The sequence below is a fragment of the Orcinus orca genome, chromosome 1 (genome assembly GCF_937001465.1).
Source record: "Orcinus orca chromosome 1, mOrcOrc1.1, whole genome shotgun sequence".
Taxonomy (NCBI): Eukaryota; Metazoa; Chordata; class Mammalia; order Artiodactyla; family Delphinidae; genus Orcinus; species Orcinus orca.
In genome coordinates, this window is record NC_064559.1 from 11,577,907 (window position 1) to 11,600,681 (window position 22,775).

At 41.8% G+C, this 22,775-nt stretch overlaps 1 protein-coding gene across 7 annotated transcripts in view; it reads left to right on the forward strand.

Moving 5' to 3' along the window:
- TP53BP2 (tumor protein p53 binding protein 2) overlaps positions 1 to 20,800 on the forward strand; it is a 67,478-nt gene extending 46,678 nt beyond the window's left edge. For all 7 annotated transcript variants that reach the window (XM_033430415.2, XM_012533483.3, XM_033430416.2 and 4 more), the window contains 12 exons: positions 164 to 345; positions 703 to 867; positions 1,250 to 1,478; positions 2,873 to 2,986; positions 3,301 to 3,449; positions 4,217 to 4,682; positions 6,022 to 6,797; positions 9,894 to 10,031; positions 10,730 to 10,863; positions 13,916 to 14,082; positions 17,161 to 17,360; positions 19,994 to 20,800. In XM_033430415.2, coding sequence (XP_033286306.2) covers positions 164 to 345; positions 703 to 867; positions 1,250 to 1,478; positions 2,873 to 2,986; positions 3,301 to 3,449; positions 4,217 to 4,682; positions 6,022 to 6,797; positions 9,894 to 10,031; positions 10,730 to 10,863; positions 13,916 to 14,082; positions 17,161 to 17,360; positions 19,994 to 20,035 — 2,762 coding nt within the window. In that variant the 3' untranslated portion in view covers positions 20,036 to 20,800. The remainder of the gene's footprint in view (positions 1 to 163; positions 346 to 702; positions 868 to 1,249; positions 1,479 to 2,872; positions 2,987 to 3,300; positions 3,450 to 4,216; positions 4,683 to 6,021; positions 6,798 to 9,893; positions 10,032 to 10,729; positions 10,864 to 13,915; positions 14,083 to 17,160; positions 17,361 to 19,993) is intronic.
- The last annotated feature ends 1,975 nt before the right edge of the window (positions 20,801 to 22,775 follow it).

The window sequence follows — 22,775 nt, forward strand, 5'->3', positions numbered from 1 at the left end:
TTGATTTAGAGGTGCTTATAAAGGAATAGGTTGATTCTAGGACATTCCTGAAAATTTTCTCTACTTTTTATGAGAAAGTTTATGGTACATCCTGGTTGCCCGGAAAGCAGTCCATTCTCATTTTTCTTTTCAACTACTGTTGCTTTTCTTGTTCTTACTTTAGTGGAGGAAATTGAACAGATGAATAGTTTGTTCCAGCAAAAGCAGAGGGAGCTCGTTCTGGCTGTGTCAAAAGTAGAGGAACTTACAAGGCAGCTAGAGATGCTCAAGAACGGCAGGATTGATGGTCACCATGACAACCAGTCCGCGGTGGCTGAGCTTGATCGGCTGTACAAGGAGCTGCAGGTAAACTGTGGCCACCTGTGACGTTCAGTGGCACATCCTCTCTAGGACGACAGCATTGTCCACATAAGCGGCAGGAAGTCCTGGATTTCGGCCTCTTTTCCTTAAAGCGGGGAGGGGGAGGAAGACCTAAACCCCGCAGAATCCAGAATAAACTTTATAGTACCTCAGACAGGAAATCTGAGGTGTTCCTTATGACCACAGCTGGTGGTCCAACACTTAATTTTAAACCGTGAGATGAGAAGTGTGGGGGGACCTTGCATTTTTAGAAATTGTATGATAGCGAACCATGTGATTATCTGTTTGAGAAATTTTTCTTCCTACTCCTTGGCTACCTTTTATTCCCTTAATTTTGTTCAGTTAAGAAACAAACTGAACCAGGAGCAGAATGCCAAGCTGCAACAACAGAGGGAGTGCTTGAATAAGCGCAATTCAGAAGTGGCGGTCATGGACAAGCGTGTTAATGAGCTCAGGGACCGGCTGTGGAAGAAGAAGGCGGCCCTGCAGCAGAAAGAGAACCTTCCAGTAAGTGTGCTGTTGGCAGGGGGCGGGAAGAGGGGACGATGACCATCCCAGTGAGGTCAGTACTTGCAGCAGCATCTTCAGAATCATTGCTCAGTGCGTCCTCCGGAAAGGGACGGGACCTGTGACTTCTTGAAAGAGAATCCACCGTTCTTATACTTTTAATATGATCACCTACGTAGCTCTGCTCTTTTTTCTAATTCTTGTGATAAAGTGTGGGTGAGAGTTCACCATGGGGTGTTTTTGTTTGGGGATCTCTCTTGTAGATTTGATGACTAGATCCTGAAAGTGCCGATTTTTAACAAAATTATGAACACGTCAGGGGCTTTTCTGAGTCAGATCCAGCCTGACTTGCAATACTAAAGGCTCTGTGCTTTCTCCTAAGGTTTCGTCTGATGGACACCTGCCCCAGCCGGGGGCGTCGGGGCCGAGTCGAGTGGCTGCGGTCGGTCCCTATATCCAGTCGTCAACTATGCCCCGGATTGCCTCGAGGCCTGAGCTTCTGGTGAAGCCAGCCCTGCCCGATGGGCCTGGGGCCACGCAGGCTTCCGAGGGGTCCATGAAAGTCCAGACACTGCCCAACATGAGATCTGGGGCCGCTTCACAAGTGAAAGGTAAAACCAGGCATTTCCAAGTCCTTCCAGGGCTAAGTTGCTCCCGTGCTCACTATGATTTTCCCCCAAATTTGAGTTATTTATTTATTTGTTTGTTTTTGTATACCTTTCTTTTATTTGTGCTTCACAGCAAGTCTTTTTTTTTTTTTATTAATTTAGATTTTTTTTTTCCCTCCAGGTTTGAGTTTAAAAAGATGTCTTCCTATCCCTTGTTCATGTGGCAATTCTAAGAATCTCCTTGTGTTCTCTGGGGTTAAGAAATGATAATTTTCTTAACCCTAAGTACTATAGGGTTCTGTTCAGGAAATGAAATAAAACATCAGGTTTTTAAAAACCTGGAAATTGTTTTGAATTCCTTCTCGTTAATAAGGAAGTTTTGATCTGATGTTAATAACTTGAGAACTTTCCTTGTGGTATAAAAACTCCAGATATGTTAGTGGTGTTGTCGCCACAGAATGCAAGACAGTCGGTCCATTCTGTTGATGATTGGTGTTTGCTATTCGTATATGTTTCTGTGTGAGAATTTGCCTGATGATAATTTTTAGAATAAAGGTAAACATAGTGGGAGATAAAAGTGAAAGTAACAGAGGCTCGTTGTGTTAGTGGTCTTTGCATTCTGTGTGTAGTCCTCAGATACTTGGCCGGGGGCGGGGGGCAGGTGCAAGCCAGACTTTTATAATAGGAGGAAAAAATGAAGGGAGAGTTGCAGGAAAAGCAGGGCAAAAAGCATCCTTTAATGAGCTTATTAAACTCACCCCTGGAGAAAAAAAAATAGAATCGTCTCTTTTCCGTAACCACTACCATGTGTAAATAATAGCTAACTTTAAAATTATTTATTATTTTGGATTAATTGCCACTGTGAAGCAGTAGTGCTGCATAGTCTGGGTTTTATTGTAGAAAGAGTTAGTTTTGTTTTTTTAAGGAAAAATAAAAGCTATGGCTTTGAAACTTAAATACCAGTGTAGAAAAAACCTGAATACTCTGATTTACCCAAGACTGTGGTCAGAGTCATGGGCTGAAAGTCCGTGCTTTTGCTTTTGTTGTGTGTGCATCACTTGTGGTGGTTACGTAAGACACACCAGAGAGCCCTTGGTCTGCTAGATTGGAAGTCGTTTTCTGGGTGGGATGGTGACGTTTTCTTACCTGGTGAGGAGTAATGCGTCCTTGCTGCTTCAAACGGACTTTCTGTTGATGGTGATTAATTTATTTGAGTCAGCAGGAGCACTCTTCAATTACAAGTATAAAATCTGATGTTTTCCAAGTAAGTTTACTGGGGTTTTTGTGAGTCTGAGATTTAAACCCATTTTTAGAGATTTAACTTCTTAGCAGCAAAGTGAACCATTAAACATCTCCTTAGAATGCCAGGTTATTGCAGTTGCTTTTCTGTGTTCTAGGCTCTAAAATCCATCTGCTTGGCCCTGATTGGACTCCTCCGAATGCAGATCTTTTCTCAAGCCAACAAGCCTCTGCTTCTGTGTCCAAAAGCTCTGGAAATGCTCCAGAGCAAGGTGAGGTTTACTTGTGCTGTTCCTGAATATTCTGTTTTGGGCATCTAAAGGTTCTGTGTATCCTTTTTTAGATAGCTTATTTTTTAGTGTGTTAAGACCAGGGACTGTGTTTATTTCCAGAACAGCTTCATTTAGCCAGGGAATTAAGGTACTAGCATTGTAGTGTTGGGTTATCCTTTAATCAACTTAATTTAAGAATAGAAGAGCATTTAGTGGGTATACGTTTGAGGAGAGAGAAACATGTGTGAATAAGAAATTTTATTACAAGCAGTTTGGTTATCAGCGTGATTCTTTTTTTCCCCTGTCTTCTTCAGCTGATGATGGGGAGGTTCCGCTGAGGGAGAAGGAGAAGAAAGTGCGTCCCTTTTCAATGTTTGACACCGTGGACCAGTCTGCTGCCCCACCCGCCTTTGGTACCCTCAGGAAGAACCAGAGCAGTGAAGATATCTTGCGGGATGCTCAGGTACTTGAGAGTATCCCAGTTTTAAGATTTAATGGTAATTCTATATACATTTTTTTTTTTTGAAGAGAGAAAGTATTATGTAAGGGAGAGAAAAAAAATCTATCTGGAAGATTAGAAAATACAACAGCATTCTGTTATTTTAAATTCTGTTGCTTGAGTATATTTGTGGTCTCACATCGTACTGGCACATGACTAACATGCTTGCTTCTGGGTCATATTTTGTATGATTCTCTAAAAAAAATACTAGTGCATTGAAGAACATTGTATTTGTGCTGCTCAGTTACCTTGTTTCTTCAAAATTTGGAGCTTAGGTTATGTCAAGCAATCTGATGATGAATCTTCCGTAACTGTTAGGATCCCACCCTTTGATAAGCAGTCTATGGCTGCATGCTCCAAGTTAGGAGTTTTTTTTTTTAACCACGTGGCCCAGATTGCGTGAAGTTCCGATGAACGAGAATGGTTTTCAGTTATTGGTGTCACCTGTGAATATGAAAAATGGCAGTTAAAAGTTTTCAAGTGGCCACTTATAGTTGCCCAAATAGGAAGGGGCAATGCGGAGGAAATCGTACGGGGCAGGATCTGTATTGCATTACTGAAGTGCCTTTTACGTGTGATTTAGTTCAGAGATTTAAGAGTTTTTAATGGTTTTTAAATGTAGAGCTAGTCTTTTCAGTCTGTACTTAGCATTTGTGCAGTTCAGGGTGTCTGGAACATCCTGTACACCCAGTTACACAGTATTTTAATCAGCTGTCAATGTGTGTTCACAGGCTGCAAATAAGAATGTAGCTAAGGTACCACCTCCTGTTCCATCAAAACCAAAACAGATTAATTTGCCTTATTTTGGACAAACTAATCAGTCGCCCTCAGACGTTAAGCCAGATGGAAACCCTCAGCAGTTGTCAGCGGCTGTCGCATCCATGGGAAACAAACCCAAACCAGCAGGGCAGCAGCAGAGGGTCCTGCTGGCTGTCAGCATGCCTTCAGTTGGCCAAGCGGACCAGACCCTTCCTCCAGGTTCTAAGCAAGAAAGTCCCCCTGCTGCTGCCGTCCGGCCCTTCACGCCTCAGCCTTCCAAGGACACCCTCCTTCCGCCCTTCAGGAAACCCCAGACCGTGGCTGCCAGCTCCATATACTCCATGTATACCCAGCACCAGGCTCCCGGCAAAAACTTCCAGCAGGCCGTGCAGAGCGCGTTGACCAAGTCCCATTCCCGAGGGCCCCACTTTCCGAGCGGTAAGATTCTTGGTCTCATCTTCACCTGCGTGGATGTGTTTCCATCCTACACCAGAGCTGCCGTCGATCAGTAGACAGCACAGTGACGTGTACCTCTTTTGACTGATGCTTTTGTCCTAAGAGATTTGTTTCATTATGGCTTCTGTTCTTCATGGGGAGTTTCAAAGAGTTTGTGCTAAATGTCAGCTACTGTAGTAGCTGAAGATGGTAGGTGAATAAAATGAAATAAATATGAAAATTGATGCATAAAACCTATAGCGATGACATAGCCTTCTGTGTTGAATTTCCTGTGTGCGTTTGTTTCCTGCTCACGGACGAGCTCCTCGGTGAGCGGGGGAAAAGTGCCTGCAGGGGATCGCTGCGCAGAGGGATGTGTCTTCACTCTAGGTCTGACCAGGTGTTCTTGGTGCCTAGAGGTTTAGACAACTGCCTCTGTATATGTATTTTTTTTTTTAATGTTCTCTACTATATTTTAAGTTGTTCTAATGAGTACACAGTTACTAGTTAAATATAAAACACAAAAAGATTACTTTGTGTTCAACATACATAATTTGGTAACTTGTTGGGTTCTTTCTAAGAGTCATTAGTTTATGGGACTGGAATAAAATTCACTGTGTTTTAATGGAATGAAAATGGCTTTCTAGTTATGAAATAAGCACGTAATTGTGGCCCAGAATGTCATGAAAGTAATTACACAGCAGAGAATTAGTATATATGCTACATCTTACTCTTTTTCATGAGTCTGGTGAAAACTGCTACTATAATAATTCGGGAATTAGATAATGATGATGTAATCAGAATGTTTAAGGAGAATAGTTTTGGTAAATAGAAGTGGTTATTAATAATTTTGTAAGCCAAATGATTTGTCACATTGATTTCCTTTTGAAAATTGTGAAAGATGGGATATAGTGCATGTTTAGTTTTAATCTGGACACGTGAAAGGATCACCAGTTTTCACTGATTCTAAATTCTTTTCACATTTTGACATTTTATTTATTTTAATTTTAATTTTTTTTTTTTACATTTTGACATTTTAAATTTGGATACTATGGTCTGTGATTTCTTACAATTATAATTGACAACAGTTTCTTTCACATTGGTACATAAAATAATGGTACCTCTTTACAATCAATGAGGGTTTTGATTCTGTAATAAGTTTATTATGCAGCGATGGAAACCTTGCTTTGTCATTTGTTATTTTTAAAAATTAGTTGTATTGAAGGGTATTATGTAATAACTGAAATTAAAAGAGGCTTTAATTATTGTTAGCTATGTCTGTTATTTGCTAGTTTTGTTTAATTAATACTAATCAGGGCTTTTTTTTTCCATTTCCAATTAGTTTATGGCAAGCCTGTGATTGCTACTGCCCAGAACCCACAGCAGCTCCCAGAGAACATTTATTCCAATACCCAGGGCAAACCTGGCAGCCCGGAACCTGAAACAGAGCCCATTTCTTCAGTTCAGGAGACCCATGAAAATGAAAGAATTCCTAGGCCACTGAGCCCAACCAAATTACTGCCTTTCTTATCGAATCCTTACCGAAACCAGAGCGACGCTGACCTAGAAGCCCTGCGAAAGAAACTGTCGAACGCACCACGGCCACTAAAGAAACGCAGCTCTATTACAGAGCCAGAGGGTCCTAATGGGCCGAATATTCAGAAACTTCTGTATCAGAGGACCACCATCGCCGCCATGGAGACCATCTCCGTCCCGGCACACGCATCCAAGTCCACTTCTGGGACTGCCAGCCCGGAAAGCCCGCTGGAGACCCAGAGTCCATATTTGCACGTGGAGCCAGAGAAGGAGGCGCTCCCTCTGGCCCCTGAGCCGGTATCCCCGGGGGAAGCAGGGAGCGCCAGTACAGAGAGCAGTGACCTGCCCGCTCCTTCTCCGGGCCTTGAGTATGAGCCTGAAGGAGTCCCAGACAGCAGTCCAAGTTTCCAGAACAACGTGGAAGAGCCAAACCCAGAGGCTCCCCCTCTGCTTGAAGTGTACCTCGAAGAGTACCCCCCCTACCCACCCCCGCCATACCCGTCTGGGGAGCCAGAAGGCCCAGGAGAAGACCCTGTGAGCCTGCGTCCGCCTGAGATCACTGGGCAGGTTTCTCTGCCTCCTGTAAGTACTGTGGTGTCTTGTGGTCACTGCAGAAACCTTCTGTCTTGTCACAGCTTTCTAGGTGGCTCGTTGTCACTACTCAGTGAAACACCAGTGAGTACTTACAGCCGGCCATTCACCAAAGATGGTCTGTGTTTAAACCGCCTGTTGTAGCCAATGTGTTCTACAGCTTGCCCTTCATTTTACAGTTCCCTTGGCACAGAGTGGATCTTATAAATGTTATCAAAACGCAATATGTTCAGCATCACAAACATTTTAATGTTGGGGGAAGAGCCCCTTTCTTTATGAAGGAAACAAAGTTTTGCTCTCATACCTATAAACACCATGTTTGCTGTTTCTTCTCTAGCTAGTGTCACATATTATGGAAGGCAACACTGGGAATGAAAAGACCTGGATTTGGAACTTTCGATCACTAGTTTAGCTCTGTGAAATCGGGCAGATGGTTTAACTTCTCTCATTGGTGATACCACTCTTTCAGACTTTTCTTTTTCTGGCAGTGAAATTTATTTTCAATGTCATATTTAGGTGGAACCTCAAACTTCCAATGCTGATAACATTGGAAGGGTTCTAAATGAAATGGGGGCTGGGGGAGGTAACTGAGCAGAGAGTGGGGTGGACCCTCTTCAGCCTCTTCCTCTCCTTCAGCCTGGTTTGAAGTCTCTGGGTATCATGGCGATCCCTCAGGTTTCCTTGTGCTCTGACATTGTTATTCTGATTCAGTACTTGTAATTGGTCTGTTCATATTTTCTATTTCTTCCTGGTTCAGTCTTGGAAGATTGTACCTTTCTAAGAATTGGTCCATTTCTTCTAGTGTTGACAGTCGTTTTATTGGCATGTAGTCGCCTGTAGTAGTCTCTTACCGGTCCTTTGTATATCTGCGGTGTCGGTGGTAACTTCTCCTTTTTCATTTCTAATTTTGTTGATTTGGGCCCTCTCCCTTTTTTTCTTGACGAGTCTGGCTAAAGGTGTACCAATTTTGTTTATCTTTTCAAAGAGCCAGCTTTTAGTTTCATTGATCTTTTCTGTTGTTTTCTTTGTCTCTAGTTCATTTATTTCTGCTCTGATCTTTATGATTTCTTTTCTTCTGCTAACTTTGGGTTTTGTTTGTTTTTCCTTCTCTAGTTGCTTTAGATATAAGGTTAGGTGGAGGTTTTTCTTGTTTCCTGAGGTAAGTTTGTATCACTGTAAACTTTTCTCTTAGAACTGCTTTTGCCGCATCCCATAGGTTTTGGATGACGCTAAGTTATTCTAAAGCTTTGTATGTTTTGACTTGGGCGTGTCTTCTGCACTCCTTCCAAATGTTAAGCTTTTCTTTGGAAGTTTATTTTGTCACTTTGAAATAGGTGAAAGAAGATCAGAATCCCAAAATGTCTTCAAAGTTGTTTTCTTCAGAGTTTAGTTTGAAGTCATTTTGTTTCAGTAGGATGCCAAGCTATGAATTTTTAAAACCTGGCCAGAAGCACCATAGCATATTGTAAGGGTTTTTTTTTAAGTGCTTTATATGTTTGATCCCTTATTACATCTTTTAGATGTGGTAGAAGTCAAAGGTAATGATTATCCAAAGTTGCCTCAACTACTAGTTTACAGTCGACATTTGTTTAAAACTTCTATATGGTAGGGCTTCCCTGGTAGCGCAGTGGTTGAGAGTCCGCCTGCCGATGCAGGGGACACGGGTTCGTGCCCCAGTCCGGGAAGATCCCACATGTCGTGGAGCGGCTGGGCCCGTGAGCCGTGGCCGCTGAGCCTGCGCATCCGGAGCCTGTGCTCCGCAGCGGGAGAGGCCACAGCAGTGAGAGGCCCGCGTACCGCCAAAAAAAAAAAAAAAAAAAAAAAAAAAAAATTCTATATGGTAAACATTGAATTGTAGTGAAAAAAGTTTTAAAATAGAGGTTAACACTTTTTTAACAGTTCTGTGCTGCTCCACCCTGAGGTGTGATTCTCTTTGAGTTAAACATGCGAGATTCTGTTATTCTCTTCCTGGGAAGGTGATCTATAAACTTTTCCCTTCTTGGTTCAAGTGAAGTAGAAGCCACTGTCTCGTGCTGTTGTTTGAAAGTGGGTATGATTGTACTGTTTGTGAGTTGTATTATCTCAGCCATGTAATATTTACTCTTGTTTTCTTTTTTTCAAGAGACAGAAACATTTTAGCCATTGTACATTTATGAAATATATTCATTGCTACTTAACGTTTTTCAAAACTCAGTAGTTTTCCACACCTGAAATAAAATAAAGAGAAGTATGTGCAGCATATCATACCCTAGGAAATGTTTCCACTCTGTTGGCTGTGTTTAAGAAACCTGTCTTATAGGATGTTAGATCTAGTTTTAACATTTGCCTTAGTTTTTTAAGCCTGACATATTAAAATGTAGAAAAGATGGTTAATTTACCCATGTGTCTTGGAGTACAGTTAAATATTTAAATATAAAATAGTGATAGCATTTTAAGACTTGTAGGATTCCTCCCTGGTATGTCTAAGACAGACTAATAATCTTTATTTTTTACTTTCATAATATGCTCCACTCCCCTTCCCCCAGGAGGCATTATGTTGGATATGGTTAAAAGGAGGGGCTTTGAAGAAGCCAGATTCCTTGGATTTGAATTCCAGCTCTGATGTTTACTGGCTGTGTGCCTCAACTTCCTTATCTGTAAAATGGGATAATAGGGTTTTCAAGAGGAATAAATGAATAATCATTCAATAAATGTCAACTGTCGCAATTCTCAGTTTGTGCTCTTGCCCAGTTTATTAATGTGGGGTTAGCGCTACTGTATTAGGTAATTAAAGACCAATCTTGGCTAATTTTGATCTTTGACAGAGAACCAGCCTGCTTCCTACTGCAGATTATACTCTTAGCGCATGTTACCCAAATGTAGTTTTCACTAGGCTTTAAAGAATTAGGTTCTTCCCACTTAGTTACGTGGGTTTATTCATTAAGCGCTAAAAAAATATTTTTTTATATATATATACATATATATATATATATGTATTTTCAAAGCTCCTTTTACTATCTCAGCTGAGATATTATTCCTCCCTTCTTGTTGTTTTTTGGTCTCTTGCTTAGACCGGGATCCTTAACCTTCCGTGCATTTCTTTTGCAGGGCAAAAGGACAAACTTGCGTAAAACTGGTTCAGACCGGATTGCTCATGGAATGAGGGTGAAATTCAACCCCCTTGCTTTACTTCTCGATTCCTCTTTGGAGGGAGAATTTGACCTTGTACAGAGAATTATATATGAGGTACGATTGAATTAGTACGTTTCTTATATACCGCCTTGTATTTTGTTTTAAAGCTCTAATCAGAAGGCTACTGTAGGGAAACTGTACTTTTGCATTGTTTTCTCTTTTGGGAGGTGGGGTTGTTGAGAGGAACTCTTGAGCATGCTCCCAAACCAGCTTCTCTGTTTTAAAGGTGTGGCTGTAACACTTTCAATAAATAGTGCGGAAGTTCAGTTATTCACTGGGGGTACTTTCCTTAGGGACATCATGACCCTCCTTTAAAAGTTGCTCAAGTATGGATTTGTACCCTGCAGTGTTAAATTACAGATGTGGTCCCTACTTTTCAGAAACCTGCTATTTAAAATATTTTTAGTTGACCTTTCTTCCCTTCCATGGCAAACGTGACTTCTCCTTAGATGCTTATCTGTGGTGGGAAGTTGGAGGATAAATAAGCAAAAGTGACTATAAGGATATATAGTTTCTGGGACTTCTTCAGCTTGTAAAACCCTTTTTATAGGGAGTGCCTACTTAATGTCGTATTTCTAGAACTGTACTTGGTATAGTTTTCTTGGCTCCTGAAGGCTTTAATTATGTTTAAAAAAAAAAAAAACTACAAGAGTCTCTTTCAATTCTCTTGATCCTAGAGCCAGTTAATAGTTGACAGTTAAGGTGACAAAAAATTTGAGTGATGATCACCCTTGTTCTTATTGATGTTACAGGTTGATGACCCAAGCCTACCTAATGATGAAGGTATCACAGCTCTTCACAACGCCGTGTGTGCAGGACACACAGAAATTGTTAAATTCCTGGTACAGTTTGGTGTAAATGTCAATGCTGCTGACAGTGATGGATGGTAAGGTTTTCTTTTAAACTCCACTCAGACTTCAATTGTATCTGCTGCGTAGGCAACGGAGGAGCAGTGTTGTAGACGCTGTTAGAAGGGAAGAAGTATGTCAGTGCGTGTCCTCAATGCTGCTTGTAATCTAGAAGGAGAGACGTGGGAGACATTTTTAAGGAATTAATATGTCTTCATGTAATAGTCATCTCACTCCCGTTCTGGAAGCAGATGGAGTTCTGTTTTTTTATATAAAAAAATTTTTTTTAGCCACACTGCATGGCTTATGGGATCATAGTTCCCCGACCAGAGATTGAACTCAGGCCCTTGGCAGTGAGAGTTTAGAGTCCTAACCACTGGACCGCCAGGGAATTTCCCAGATGGAGTTTCAGAAGTTTAGTAGTTAAATAATAAAAATAAGAAATGTCCCAAAGTGGTACACAGTTCATTGGCATGCTTCAGTGAATATGAGAAATGCTGATTTAAGCAGGGTCCCCCCACCTCCCTGAAACTACTGTGTGTCTAAGAGGGGATTATAATTTGTAAACTTCTCCCAGTAATTTTGACCATGGAATCCATTTTTCATGGAGCATCTTGTGGAACTGGTGTGTGGCTAAAACCCAGGAGATATTATTGTAAATGATGAATATTATTATTCCTAGGATGATGATTTAATGATTATGATTATTAATTAAATTATGATTTAATGATTAATAATGATTCCTAGGAAAGATTTACTTCTTTCTATATGAAAAAAAAATTAAGTTATAATCACATTATTTATGCAAGTATTTAAATTTTATAGCCTGTATTTCTCTCAATATGGAAATAATTGTAATATCAAATTTACATGTATACACATATAAGTTGCAGACACCCATATGCATAGGTTTGAAAAAGCCTCATCTCTTACCACATGGCTGTGACTCATTCATTGTGGCAGTCTCCTTCTTGCTAGACGTTTAGATTGCTTTCCAATTCTTTGTTTGTTATAAATAATTCTTGGAGAAGCATTTTTGGTTGCACTTTAAAAAAAATTGTATTTATAAAAGTAATGTGAGCCCATTGTGGAAAACGTACAAAATAGAGAAATAAGAGGAAAACAAGCCATTTGTATCCTACAATCTAGAAGTAAACACCATCAGTATTTTAATATGTTTCCTTCAAGCTCATTTATGTATGTGTATATATGTATAATTTTTATTTATTTTTATTTATTTATTTATTTTTTGTGGTATGCGGGCCTCTCACTGTTGTGGCCTCTCCCGTTGCGGAGCACAGGCTCCGGACGCGCAGGCTCAGCGGCCATGGCTCACGGGCCCAGCCGCTCCGCGGCATGTGGGATCTTCCCGGACCGGGGCACGAACCCATGTCCCCCGCATCGGCAGGCGGACTCTCAACCACTGTGCCACCAGGGAAGCCCTATATGTATAATTTTTTATGCCTATATATTTTTTTTAGTTTAGCTCTCAATAGGTTTTTTTTTTAAGTTGAGGTATAGGTGAGTTACAATATTATACTAGTTTCGGGTGTATAACACAGGGTCAAAATTTTTATAGGTTATACTCCATTTAAAGTTATTAAAATATCGGCTACATTCCCTGTGCTGTACAAAATATCCTTGTAGCTTATTTATTTTATACATAATAGTTTGTACCTCTTAGTCCTCGATCCCCATCTTGATCTCTTCCTCGCTTGGCTTTCCCCACTGGTAACCTCTGATTTGTTCTCTGCACCTGTGAGTCTGCATGTTTTGTTCTCTTCATTCATTTGTTTTATTTTTCAGATTCTACATATAAGTGATAACAAACAGTATTTGCCTTTTTTATGCCTACTTTTTTAGTTTACCTTCACAGCATAAGCAGAACAAACTCCTAATGTGTCACAATGTCTTTGTTTCCTAATATTGGGAGTTCAGATTATAATTTTTTACTATTAAAAAACTTAAAAAGCCATGCAGTTAAAAAGTCTGTAGTAATATTCACCAAATTATTAGTGATAGTGTTTGGGATATGGGGGGTGGGAAATAAATTTCTTTTGTGAAAGACCCAAGTGGAATAACATGAAAAGGGGAGGGAAGAAAAGGGTAAAGAAATCTCATGTACTTCAGGGCTTGATTAACATCCTCCAGCCCATCTTCTGAGTTTGGGCAGTGGTCCCGGCTCTTCCACCTTTACCATGAATCTGGAGTCATTTATAATACATTATGAAACATTTGAGATGGTGGAGAAGATTCTTTGTCATGGTATTCCTAAGTTCCTGCTAACCGGTTGCTAATATAGATTGAAATGTGTATTTTCCAGTCATTTTTCTGGTCTGAATTGAATTGGCAATTTTTTTCCAATTAAAATTGAATTAGGATTAAAAAAATGTTGGGTAAAGGTAGTTCTTTATGTGCAACTTAATTCCTTCAAAATTGGTGGTGATAAAGGGACATTTACAGGCACGTGGTTTTTTTTGTTTTTTTTTTTTTGCGGTACGCGGGCTTCTCACTGCCGTGGCCCCCCCCACCGCGGAAAACAGGCTCCGGACTCGCAGGCCCAGAGGCCATGGCCCACGGGCCCAGCCGCTCCGCTGCATGTGGGATCCTCCCGGACCGGGGCACGAACCCGCGTCCCCTGCATCGGCAGGTGGAGTCCCAGCCACTGCACCACCAGGGAAGCCCAGGCACGTGTTTTGAGGGGAGGCCTATTATTTAAAGACGTTAGGTCCTCCATCCTGGCGGAAATCATCAGGCTGGATGCTCCAGAACATGGAACTAAATATATTCTATCCTGCTTTAGATCAGTGTACAAATTGCATGTCCTTTCACTCCTGTCCTTGATCCCTCTCACCCGCGGTGCTGCCCTGGCCCCAGTGCCGTCCCGACATTTTTCTTTGTGGCTGGAATTCTCGGATGGGCTCCAGCATCTGTGTTTAACTCATTTTTAAAAATCTGTGAGAGCGGTTTTCAGGAGAAAGGGCCTGGTGGGTGACAGGCTGGAGAGCTCTCCCTGCGGATTCCGTGTTGCGGCAGGTGTCGTCCCGTGTAGGAAGGCACCCCCAGTCCTTGCTGTGCCCTTGTCCGCAGGACCCCGCTGCATTGCGCTGCGTCCTGTAACAGCGTCCAGGTGTGTAAGTTTTTGGTGGAGTGCGGAGCCGCTGTGTTTGCCATGACCTACAGCGACATGCAGACGGCTGCGGATAAATGTGAGGAAACGGAGGAAGGCTACACCCAGTGCTCGCAGTTTCTTTACGGTACGGAACAATTCGATTTACGTGCACTGATTACTGCGTTCATTTATCCTTTATCTCTAGGGGATCGTTCCAAAGGGTTTTTATTATTTGGGAATGCATTTTGTGTTGTACATAGTCCTGGGCATTGAAGATAGGGCAGCCTCGATCACAAACATGAATGCAGCTTTTGTGTGTGCCTAGAAGCGGCTGTTATCAGGGACATCTTCAAAGACAAAAGACAGTGATGCAGCCTTGGACCTAGCAGGGTTAATAGCTTTTGACCATCGAAAGATCCTCTAGTAAGACTTCAGTACTTAGCGAGTGATGCTGTATCTGTGCAAATAAGTAAACAGAACCCCCCCTCAAGATGATCAAGAGAAATGCAGGGTTGGAATAAGAATCCACAGATCCAAGTTTTCCTGCTAAATCAAACTTGTCGCAGAGGAAAAGAAAGGCAACACCATATTTTAGAACTGATTTTTTTGACTCTTTTGTTCTCTTGTTTTTGAGTTTATGATTCTGATCAGCTCTGTCCCTAGAGAAAAAAGGACTTGAAGTTTTAGATGGATATATGTTGATTGGCACAGTTATTTACAAGGAAAATTTTTTTTATTTACAAGTCTTAGAAGTTGAGGTTAATGTTTCTTTTTAGTTTGGCTTGAGAGAAGTGGAGAAGGGGAAAAGACAGAGACAAATGAGGAGGTACGTCCCAGGACCCCAGACCACTTGAGCATCAGGCATGGAAAGATGCCTGAGGTGAAACGTCTTCTCTGTTTGACTGTTTTCCGAGTCTCACTAGGCCTGTTTTCAGGCTCTCGGAGAGAAGGGAGGGGGGTCAGAGGGAGAACCACAGACTGCAGGTTCTCTTCTTCATCTCTCAGCTCTTAGTTTTTATCGTTGATATTTATGATCCCTCTCTGTTTATGTTCTCAACTTTACATCAAAGGATAATTTTGACCCATGGACACATTTTGAAATCAGTATGTTATATTAATATGTATTTTGTTACATTAAACGTATTGGCGATCGAGCTATATGTAAGTATGGGATATGATTTTTTAAAAAACATTTAGGGACATTTGATCAGATTTTTTAAATTTATGAAATATATCGTGGATACCGAGAGCATTTCTGACATAGATGTGCAGTTTAAGTAATGATGATCCTAGATTAACACAGTGAAACATCCAGGTATCCAGCTTGGGAAACAGAACATGAGCTCTGTCTGCCGTCAGCAGGGGCTGATATAGCTCCTCTCACATCTGTGGCGACTGCCCCCTTGAATTTATAAAAATAGGTATATCACCTCTGTATGAATCCTACAACTGGTACTGTTTAGTTCTGCCCGTTTTTGACCTTCATATTAAATGAACCATACTGGTGATTCTGTGGCTTAGCTTTTTTCATTCCCCATAGTTTTTGAGATGCGTCTGTGTTGTTGCATGTAGCTGTTGTTTCTTTTCACTGCGCTACTGTTCCATTTTGGGACTCTACTACAATTTATCTTTCCATTCTACTTCTGGCAGATGTTGGGTTATTTCCTTTATTTATTTATCCATTCATGCATTCAGTTATAAACATGGCTTCGGCCACCATTTTTGTCCTCATCTGGTGTCTCTCTAGAAGTAGAATAGCCAGGTCACAGGAATATACGTCAAGCAGAGAGTACCTTTTGCTCTGTGTTCTCTTTGACCTTTGGTGGATTTGGAAGCCTGTCTCACTGTGCCTTTAGTTTGCATTTCCCAAACTGCCACTGAGATGGAGCATGTTTTTAGGACCCTCAGAAACGTTTGAAAATTGTTGACTCATAACTCTTAGTTTGGTAAATAGCAAAGTAATGAGAAATTGTCTTCCATGCCTAATGGTTTCCAGGAAATGAGACTCAAGTTGTCATGTTGAGTGCACCATTCTGATCCCAACCAGATGACGAGTCTGGCGTGCTTTAAAACTTGGTGGAGTTACAGTTCTATCAAACATAACTTGAAAGTTGGAAATTTACTTGTCCCCATGAGTAGAAACCTGACCATTTAGATAGGTAGAGCCTTCTTTTGGAAAAGAACGATTTAATTTCTTGTTTTGCCCAGAGTGAGAGGTAGTGTGTGCTATGTCATATTAACTGACACAGGAAAAATAAGTTCATAATAATTTAGGTTCGCATAAGTTGAGAAACCCAGCTGTTCACAGGCAAGCAGGTGTTTTCCTGGCTTTTCTAAAAAGGTGACAATGATAATGACCTCTGACTTGCCCAGGACGTTGTTGTCTAATTCTTCCTCCCCTTTCCCCATGTTGCTTGCCCGTTGATGACTGTGACCGCTAATTAGCGTCGCCTTATAGGATAGGAAGGTATAAATGGAGAAAGGTACAACCTAAGGTCGTACTTCATTTGCAAATCTGTTATTAACTCTGGTAAGAAGTGGACATTTGGGGATTTTTTTTCCTTCCCCAGTTTGTGGATTTCAGTATCTTTTAGAATTCTGATTCTCATCATTTTAGAGTTGACTATATGTGGACTTTTATATCCTGTCTAATATACCTGGCCATATTTCTATATTCTAACATTTTATAATTTTTTTTCTTTTATCTTTCCACATTTGGAAATTGATAGAGACCACTTTAATAGGCACAACACTCTGGTCATTTTTCTCTGTCTGCTTTAAGTTTTAGGTAAAGAACAAAAATGATTCCAGAGTTCCTTGGTCATTACACTTAGTGAATAGGCTAAAATTGGACAGATGTTTCATTAACTTTTTTAATATCCTAGACTGGAACAGTTCTTTTTTTATTCCTGGGTTTGTAATCGTTTTGTATTCTGAGTAAGAGAAGTTTTGAGAGCTGCTTATAAGGTGTTGGTTAGTTTTTAGAGCTGGTTTAGAGATGATAGCATATGTTAACTTGTCTTTTATATGTTCCCTCTACACGGCTGGCCTTCCTCTGCTCCCCCTGGCCCCGGGAAGTTTATTTATTGAATGTTTAATGTAGTAGTTCTACCATTCCAGCAGGTCCCCATTTCTTCTCATTTGGTTTTATAGAGTGACAGGTTCTGAGCATGGTATCCTCTGAGTTAACATATATTCTGTTCTGTATCTTACATGATTTCAGGAGTTCAGGAGAAGATGGGCATAATGAATAAAGGGGTCATTTATGCCCTTTGGGACTATGAACCTCAGAATGACGACGAGCTACCCATGAAAGAAGGAGACTGCATGACAATCATCCGCAGGGAAGACGAAGATGAGATTGAATGGTGGTGGGCCCGCCTGAATGACAAGGAGGGATACGTTCCACGCAATTTGCTGGGAGTAAGTGAAGGATGTTTTTTTAAAAACAATTTTTATTTCTTTAATGTTGTATCTATTTTATGTTATTTATTTGTTTATTTTTGGCTGCATTGGGTCTTCGTTGCTATGCGCAGGCTTTTCTCTAGTTGGGGCGAGCGGGGGCTACTTTTTGTTGCGGTACATGGGCTTCTCATTGCAGTGGCTTCTCTTGTTGTGGAGCACGGGCTCTAGGCGCGTGAACTTCAGTAGTTGTGGCGCGTGGGCTCAGTAGCTGTGGCTCGCGGGCTCTAGAGTGCAGGCTCAGTAGTTGTGGCACGCGGGCTCAGTAGCTGTGGCGCATGGGCCTAGTTGCTCTGCGGCATGTGGGATCTTCCCGGACCAGGGCTCGAACCAGGGCGCTGCATTGGCAGGCGGATTCTTAACCACTGCGTCACCAGGGAAGTCCCTGGATTTGTTTAAGTCAGGATTTCCGAATCTGCTAGGGAACTTGAACAGGGCACCAGAGACAAGATTCTTTGTTCTTTCTCTACCTTTGGATTTTAAGTTTCATAAAAACCAAGAAAATAATCAAATCATATCAGCACATGTAATCCAATAACATGTCTGTATTAGTCTGAAGGGACTGCTGTCAGTGGGCAGACATTCTTGGTGGGGGTATTTTCAGGGAAAGGCTAGTATAGTTGGACAGAGTCTAATATACAAAAAATGGGAGATATTTTCACTGTATTTTCATCAGCTGTCAGACAGACATGGTCTGTGTCCGCAGAGAGCTTCTGTCCCACTCGGGGCCCTGAACCAGGGCTCTGTCTGGAATCATCCCGCTGTCCGGACATTACTCTCTGTGGAGCTCGTTAAAATGACCCCTGTGTTGGGACCTGGAGCTTGGATTCTGGCCTGTATCTCCTCCTCCTTACTCTTCTCCTTTGTGGTTTGATGTGCAGTGTAAATGACATCATATATCCTGACTGCTGTCTTCCTGGTAGCAAAATTTACTATTAGATAAGCATTTGGGGTTTGGACAATATTCATTCGTGTGATCATACTATAAACGATAAAGAGTAGTGAAACTGAAAAAAACAATTAAGCCATGGAGCCCGTTAAAAAAATCTTTCCAATTACCAGACGAAAGCAGAAATGTAAAGGTAGTTCCCTTTTGAGTCCTCCTGTTTGCTTCTACAAAGTCTTGAGCGCCAGAGAAGCATAATCTCTTGCGTGCAGCCTCTTTCCTTCTTTAATGAACACCGAGAGCAAACAGGCACGCACTTCTGCTTTTTGTAGTTTCTTATCTGGGAAAAGCTCTACCTCTTAGAAGTAGTTGCTTATTTGAGTCTTAACTTTAATTTTCTGACAAAGAGGTCCCGTGGTGAATGAAACATGGGGAGAATGATTTGTTCCCACGTGTGGAAGCAGCTGGTCAGAGACCAAGCTCTGCCTCCTGGGTGGCTTTCAGAGGTTCTGTAATGAGTGGACTGGACTGCAGATTTTCATTTTAATCGGACATTTAAATATTCTCGGTTCTTTGGAGATCTTTCCTGGGTAGAAGTGGCCTCTACACAACTTCTTTGGGTTCCTTTTGAGGTTTTTTTTTAAAAAAGGAAATTGCATAAATGTTTTAGTCAGAGGCTCACATACAAGTGTAGAAAATTATATTGGCTAAAATATCTTCCCTCACAGAGAAAAACAACCCTTGATACAACATTGATCCCTCAGTTAACTTTGCAGTTTGGGCTGGAAGTCTGGCTTGACTTTGTTTCAGTAAACCCTTTTTTCCCTTTGTCTAGGGGAGGGGGAGGAGGGTTTTGTTCTGTTTGCCAGTTGAATGACTAGTTTGAGTTGCTCTTGGCTTCCTGAACACCCCCCTTGCCAGCCCTTGTTATGGAAAACACAAAACCACCAAATCCTAAAACAAAAAACTCCACTTATCCTTCCTCAAATCTGTAGACTTTTAGTCTGTGGCATTTGGTTCCTGATAGCCTCAAGTCTGTGTGACGTCCATTGTGAAATAAAGTTAAAATAGAGACTTTTTAACCTCTTATCTTTTCCCGTGGAATGGAAGCTCCCAGCATTGGAGCTTATAACGTATTGCAAATCACCTCTAGTCCTTTGTGGTCCTTGTTGGACTTGATTTACGGTTCAGTAGGCTGTGTAGATGGAGTTAATGCTCAGAGCATCTTGGATTTTTTTTTTTTTTTTTTTTTTGCGGTACGCGGGCCTCTCACTGTTGTGGCCTCTCCCATCGCGGAGCACAGGCTCCGGATGCGCAGGCTCAGCAGCCACGGCTCACGGGCCCAGCCGCTCCGTGGCATATGGGATCTTCCTGGACCGGGGCACGAACCCGTGTCCCCTGCATCGGCAGGCGGACTGTCAACCACTGCGCCGCCAGGGAAGCCCGCATCCTGGATTTTATATCACTGCACCATGGCGTTGTCCCTGTTGAGGGAACCCCTGTGACCTTTGAATGTCCTTTGTACAAGAGTTGGTAAATATGAATCTTTGGGCAGCTCTGGGTGTTTCACATGGCAGGGAGTTCTTTCTTTGGTTTAATTTCTTTCCTGTGACATCAGCACCCGTCCCTACCCCCCATATTTCTTGAAAATGTGTTATACTCCCACGTCTGTGCGGTATGTAAATATTTTTAAAATTCTTTTTTACAGCTATACCCAAGAATTAAACCAAGACAAAGGAGCTTGGCTTGAAACTTTGCACACTTTTAGTTAATGAAGAATTAATCTGTTACCAATAAGAAGAAATAATATGATTGTTTGTGGCAAAAATTTTGTAAGACTTATTTTAATGACAAACTAACTTGAAAGCAATGAAGATCGGGCTCTGGAAGCAAATGAAGGCTTGGAGCAGAGCCACTGTTGGTGGAGGATACTCAGCACGACGGAATGAACGGAGCTTGGCAGGAAGCTGACCACTCTGCGCTGGATACAGGTACTCCGTGTCACACTCCGAAAGATACACGGTGACCGTCCTGTTCTCTGCAAGAAACGGGACCACTTATTGGGCTCCTGGGAGATCAGCTGCGGGGCCTGCTTAAATGGGCGTTTTTCATTGCCTGCCCCTGTCCCTGCCCTCCCACCGGAAGGAGCAGTGCCATCATGATGCCATCTCAGATTGTCCCCCAGCACCAGCAGGCCCATGGGGGACTCACACGGAGGCTCGAAGGTGCCGCACACTTGCGTGTCGTCTGTGAAGAACTGTTTGTTGGTTGTCAGTGAGCAATAACTTTATGGTATGAGTTCTTGTAGCGTCATGTATTCAAAATATTGAAACCACACTACACTACAGGTAATTAGATTTAGACTTTTGTTTTTAGGCCGAAGTTTGAATCTATATTTATTGTCTTTTGTATCTCGGAAATTAGAGACTTGCTATATAGACTTACCCGTGATATTTGTCAAGATCATAGCTGACTTTAAAAACAATTGTAATAAAGTTAAACTTTTTGACTCTAAGCTTTTTACCGGCTTTAGTTTTTTATGTCACGTTAACAGCCTTGTTTAACGTTCCTAAGCCATTGGAATATCGTACCCTGCTGAAAAATAATAAGAATTTTTTTTTTTACCAGCCATGTGATTAAACGTAAGTATTTCTTTGCTCAGTTTTGCAATTTGTGAGTTTCGTGGTGGTCTTCGTTATAGAATTAAGACACTTTTTAAAGATCCTAGAGGCCATGGTGCTAGAAACTTGTACCTTTACCTAGAGCTTCTGATAGGCTGTTTCAGTGTCCTCGTTTTATTTCAGATTCTTCTTAGAGTTATATACATTTACGGGATGAAAACTTAGGTGGACACAGTCTGCACGTCGTTTTATTAATATGTTACCAAGTTGGTGAATTTTGGGGGAACTCATTTTGCTTAGTGAAACTGTTTCATTTAATAGAAGATACAGGTGAGAAAAACCAGTGGTCCCTTTTCCTTATACATTTTTATGAGTAGCTAACTTCTAGCAAAAAAGGAAGATAGATGAATGACAGAACATATGATGCCTTTCAGAGTCATGCAGAAGTAGTGACAACATGGTTGAAACATCAGAAGACCTGTGTGGTAGACAGAATTCTAAAGATGCCCCTCCAGCCCCTCATATTCCTGTCCTGTGGTGCTGTGGACTGTCTGTGTCCCCCTAAAATTCATGTTGATGCCCTAACCCCCAGTGTGATAGTATTTGGAGGTGGGGCCCTTGGGAGGTGATTAGGTTTAGGTGAGGTCCTGAGGGTGGGTCTGCATAATGAGGTTAGTGTTCTCATAAGAGGAAGTCTGGTGCACTGTGTGAGGACACCCCAGGAAGGCTGCCACTCTCACCAGACACTGAACCTGCTGGCACCTTGATCCTGGACTTCCCAGCTTCCAGAATCACGAGAATGTTATTTAAGCCACACAGCCTGTGGTATTTTGTTACAGCAGCTTGAGCGGACTGAGACACCTGGTTATTTAATCCAGCACTAATCCAGGTACTGCTGTGAAGGATTTTTCAGATTTAAATTAAATTTACTCATCAACTGACCTGACCATAGGGGGATTATCCTGGGCCCATCCCAGGTGGGCCCAACTTGAGCCCTTCCAAGCAGGAGAGATGAGGCCGAAGGGGAGGTCAGCGAGATTTGAAGTGAAGGGATTCGACCTGCCATTGCTGGCTTTGAAGGTGAAGGGGTCATGAGCCAGGGAATGTGGAAACTGAGGAAACCCCTGGCTGACAGCCAGCAAGGAAACGGGGACCGCAGTTTTACAACGACATGGACCTGAATTCTGCCAACCTGAGTGGGCCTGGAAACAGATCCTCCTCCAGTCTCCAGCAAGAATGCGTCACCCAATAAGAGAGGTGTTGGACTTTAACCTACAGAACTGGGAGATGGTGGGTGTTCTTCAAGCCACCAAGTTTGGGCAAACATGTTACAGCAGCACAGGAGCCAAAAAAACCAATGGATTCTCATCCTGGGCTGGTGCACTTAACTCATCCATCCTGTGACCTTGCCCGGGACACTCAGCCTTGTGTGTATAATCTGAGATGGGGTCGAGGGAAACCATACTAAGTACTATACGTGAAGGTACCTGGAAACCCGCAACAAATTGCACCAATGTATGAAAAGGGAAGATGGGAAAATTTGGGAAAACGTGATCATCTCACTTTTATTTCCTTAGTCCGAAACTTAGAGCATCATTTGTTTTTATTCTCCCTTTGGGGGTATTTTTACTTGCTTGTTTTATTATCAGAATATCCGTATATTAAAGCTCCCTATAGTGGATTCCCTGGCAGTCCAGTGATTAAGACTCCACGCGGCATAGCCGGAAAAAAAAAAAAAGCTCCTTAAAAGTATAGAAAAATGTTATGAAGCCAGGGGGGAAAAGACCACTATGGAGGCAACCATAACTAACATTCGGGCCTGTTTCTTTCTATTCTTGCTTGTGATTTTCTCTTCACGTAGTTGAGAGC